Below are 4,530 nucleotides of genomic sequence, written 5' to 3' on the forward strand. Positions count from 1 at the left end.
GGGTTCCCTTGTTCAGTTCCGGACATTTCCTTGGGTTCCCTTGTTCAGTTCCGGGCATTTCCTTGTTGTGAATTCCACTCCAGGATCCCGGGAGGACGCAGTGATCAGGGTTTGTCTGGTGTCTGCACTCCCAGGTGCCCTCCTGCAGACACTCTGTGCCCCGTGCTCGCTGTCCCAGTGCCCCATGTCCACCCAACTTGAGTCCTGCCAGACCACTTGGAGCTCAGAAGTGGGTTTGAGATGTAAGCTGGCACGGTGCTCAGGAGCAGTTGCTGCAGCATAGCTCATTCACACCTTGGAGGGATGTCTGAAAATAGGGGGTTTTTTTTCTTTTCTCTGAAGACAAGGGAGAAAACAGTGATAGAACAGTATTGGAGGCTATTGGTTAGGCAAGAAGTGTGTCAGGAGATGGGAATATTTTTTAATAATAATTCCACTGCATAGTTCCTATCACTTGTGCCTGAGGGACTTGAGATACACACAGGGAAAACATGAAAACCACACACCTGGGCCTATCTAAATTTGCAGAGGGAATAGTAAGTAGCAGATAGAGCAGTAAGTTGAAAATATGAAGCTTCAGAGACCGACTTTTAAATAAATTTTTAACTCATGCTGAGGAGGGGGCAGCACATCCTGGCATTGACTGACATCACACTGGTACAGTGAAACCTACTAGAGGCTTCAGATGTTTGAGAGATTTTCCAAGAAAGCACAGCAGTAAACACTTCCCAGTTAGTTTTTGTAGTAGTAAAGTAAGTATTTTTTTAAACATGAATTCCTCAGGCATGTATCTGACACATTCTTCCTGTGTTTCTCTTCTCTAAGGGAGAGTCACCAAAGAATTTGTTGCTCCTGGCAAGTATTCATGCCTTTTTTCTGTGAGGCTTTGTCTCTTTTCCATTCTCTGGTCTCCTCTGTTTCAGCCTCAGGGTCTGGAGCTGGGAGCTGCTCTAGCCCACAGCACCCCCAGGATCTGAGCTGCAGTGACAGCCCTGCCTGGTTCAGATATGCCCTGGCTAAGCAGAAACTGTGTGACAAGGTCCAGGATGGGTGTCATTCCTGCTCAGTCTGTCAGTGCTGTGGAAAAGTTCTGCCCTTGTACTTCTCAAGCACCGCACGTGCCTGGTGATGGGTCTGAGTTGAGCAACCTCATGGAACAGCATGTAATGCTGTGGGAAAGCAGAAACACTCCAGTGTGCTGAAAGGGTTTTTGTCTTGTAAACCCGACGTGTTTCTTTTCTTTTTAAGAACTGATATCTTAAAGCAAGAGTTCTTCTGCCAGGCACTCAGTGCCCCTGAGTTATGTGTGCACTGAGCCCCTGGGAGCAGGAGACACTAAAGTGGAGCAGGATCTGCTTCCCAACTCCCAAACAGCTCGGATGCCTCCGTGATGGGAACCTGGTTACAACATTCTGTCCCCTGACCCCATTGCACCATGTCCTTAGTGTGCAGTGTGCGGGATGCTGACTCGCCTCCCTCAGCTGTAAAACTTTGACCAGTCAACCTGTGGAATCTGCTTTGCCCAATTAGGGTGGAGTATTTTGATTTTTATCAAAGTCTTCTCCAAGGTCTTGATGTCTTCAGAGTTTGCCAGGAAATGTGGTTTCTAACCTTTGTTTGCAGTTGCAGGCTTTTTCAAAAAATATTATAATCCATGCATATAGTATAATGTAATTTAATGTGAATTTAAACAAGTACATGCATGTATAAGTGCGTGTGTCATGTATGACAGAAACACCTGGATCTGAGAGCAGGCTTTCCAGGTAATCTTGTCAGGAGATGGTATCCAAGGAGTCCTTAAAAAAGGTGGGGACAAACTTTGTATCGGGACCCGTTACAATAGGCCAAGGGGTGGCAGTTTGAAACTAAAAGAGGGTTGATTTAGGTTTATTATAAGAAATGTTTTACAATGAGGGTGATGAGGCCCTGGCACAGGTTGCCCAGAGAACTGTGGCTTCCCCATCCCTGGAAGTGTCCAAGGCCAGGTTGGACAGGGCTTGGAGCAACCTGGGCTGGTGGAAGGTGTCCCTGCCCATGGCAGGGGGTGCAATGAGATGAACTCTGTTCCTTCCAACCCGAACCATTCTGTGATCTTTCTAGAAGTGCCATAAGCATTTTCTTAGCAGCTTGAAGTTTCTTAAAGTGCATTTAGATTGTAGGAAAGTGTTTTTCAAATTTTTGTTACGTTGAAGTACAGACTGTTCTTTGGAAAGAAAAGGAAGTGAATGATCTGGTGCTAGGTTAGTCTTTGTGGGACTGAGGTAAAAAGCTTTTTAAGGTTCACCTAAAATAAACTCCTGTTAAATGTAAATAGTGTATGTTATTCTTGCAAGATTTGCTGAGGAAATTAGGGAGAGTTTGCGTCGCCCTCTCTGTCGCTTGGCTCTGCCACGCACCCACTGCTGCTCAATTTGTGGTGCTCTCTGTTTACCGGGGCCAGATGAGTCCTCTGTGTGTTTCCAAATTTACAGTAATTTAGTCCCTCACATAATGTTCTCTGCTTAAATGTTTAGTAATTAGTAGAAACCAGGTAGAGTGGTTTTGTCTGACTCATTTTAGATTTGCTTGAGGATGTTTATTTTTCAAGCTACTGCAAATACGATGTTTTTTATTTTCCAGCTTTATTTTTTTAACTCGTGTGTATCCTTCATGCAATGTTTTTCTTCTCCCTTCCCCACAGTTCGGATGTATCCACCTACCCAAAAGGTCTATAAATAAATTTGAGCACTGTGTAAAATTGTTTTCTCCTGGGCAGCAGCTGTTTGGCCTCTGCATGTCCGTGCCTGGAGCGCTGGGGACATCCAGTGGCTGCAAAACACTTCATGGCAATGTTTTGCAACAGTGCAATAAAATGCTTAATGGTGACCCCTGAGGAGATAATGGGTCAGTCTGCGGCCTCAGGGGCTGGTTTTGGTGGCGGGTTTGGCGCTGACCACGTTGGTCTTTGGGCAGTTGGGCCCTCAGCTCCTCTTTAAGAACCTTTACGCGTGTTCTGCCGCAGTTGTAAGCTGTGACTTTTCCTCTCTGTCCTTCAGGCCTGGCAGTTATGCATTCCCAAAGCACAAACCAGCTGGATGTGGGGAACAATCCCCGTGTGGGCACCAAGCGCTACATGGCCCCGGAGGTGCTGGACGAGACGATCCAGGCAGACTGCTTCGACTCCTACAAGAGGGTGGACATCTGGGCCTTCGGGCTGGTGCTCTGGGAGGTGGCCAGGCGCATGGTCAGCAACGGTGAGTGCCTGGCACCCTTCCCCTCTAGCAGGGGTAAGGAAGTGGCAATTCATGGCAAAGCACCTGCCACCAAAGAGCACAGGAACATGCTGGGCCTCCGCAGTAGTTTGGTTCCTGACACTTTGAGGAAGCTGTTGGTGTGTTGGGTACAGTGGCCGAATCTTGTTGTCATTTCTGTTAAGGCAGAGGAGAAAGAGGGTCCCCTGCTCATTCTGGACCCTGGTGAGAACTAATTCATACCAAACAGTCAACATTTTAGATCATAAGGTTTCCACGCTTTTTCCACTTAAACCATAGTGAATACTTGTAGGAGGCTATTTCTTGTGACAAACCCTAAGAAACAGAAGGAAATTATGTAGGAAGTGCAGAAGCTGTCAAAATTCGGGGCTGCTCTTGCTTTACCAAATTAAATGCATTCCCAAGGCAGGACTTGATCCAGGTGCAGTTCTGCTTGGGAAGGGTGCTCCTGCTATCCTGTCTAGAGTGCAGGGTTTCTTCCTTGCTCTTGGCAAGGGTGCCTGAATTTAGGAACCTTTCAGCTGGGTGTCTGTTGGTGTGATTCCTGCTCAAGTCAGAAGTCCTCTCTGAGTTCTAGACCTCAGATTGTGCTCTCTGGACCCAGGTGGGTAGGAGAAGGTGAGGATGCCCTTCAGATGTGTGCAGACCTGGCAGGGATGGGTTGTTCACAGCTACATATTTAAATATGAGGAAATTGCAGATTGTCACACACATTTGTTTACTCTGTGTCTGATCTGTTCCCACTAAGCCCAAATCTCGTGAAGGTGTGTGTGGCTAGTTTGAGGAAGGAGGAAAGGTGGTGAATGTGTGGCATTAATGTTTCTGAGGGTGTTTATTGGCACAGGTGTGTTGTAGGCAGATGGAGACCTGTTTGGTGCTAGGCTGCATTACGTCACTGTCAGTGCCTGGAGAATTTCAGCTGGAACTTTGGTGTTCTCAATGCAGTTTTATATCCTGCACTGTCTGTCTTGGCATTCTGTGACCACCTTCATGTATCAGATGCCATAAAGTGTTGTGGTGGCTGGGCAGGAGTTGATGAATTCCTGTGCCAGAGGTGATGCTCGTGCGGTGGGGAGGGAAGGGGTGAGCTGTAGTTGATTTGAGGGCACAAAGTCAACAGCCCTGGGGGAAAGCAGTACAGTGTGTTGGAAATGACAGAAGTCACCTTAAAACTGTACAGGAAGGCCAGGCTGGGTTGTGCTACAGGAGCTGGGTCTGGCAGGGATGGTGGCGAGGGCACAGTGCTGTGGGTCAGTGAGGCTGGGAGGGCACAGTGCTG

The 4,530-nt window shown here is 47.5% G+C and overlaps 1 protein-coding gene across 2 annotated transcripts in view; it reads left to right on the forward strand.

Annotated features, from left to right (window-relative positions):
- The window catches only part of ACVR1 (activin A receptor type 1), a 42,637-nt gene that overhangs the window by 33,752 nt on the left and 4,355 nt on the right, over window positions 1-4,530 (forward strand). For both annotated transcript variants that reach the window (XM_027656354.1, XM_027656355.1), the window contains exon 8: window positions 3,036-3,233. In XM_027656354.1, coding sequence (XP_027512155.1) covers window positions 3,036-3,233 — 198 coding nt within the window. The remainder of the gene's footprint in view (window positions 1-3,035; window positions 3,234-4,530) is intronic.

Source organism: Corapipo altera, unplaced genomic scaffold, assembly GCF_003945725.1.
Source record: "Corapipo altera isolate COAL_440 unplaced genomic scaffold, ASM394572v1 68, whole genome shotgun sequence".
NCBI lineage: Eukaryota > Metazoa > Chordata > Aves > Passeriformes > Pipridae > Corapipo > Corapipo altera.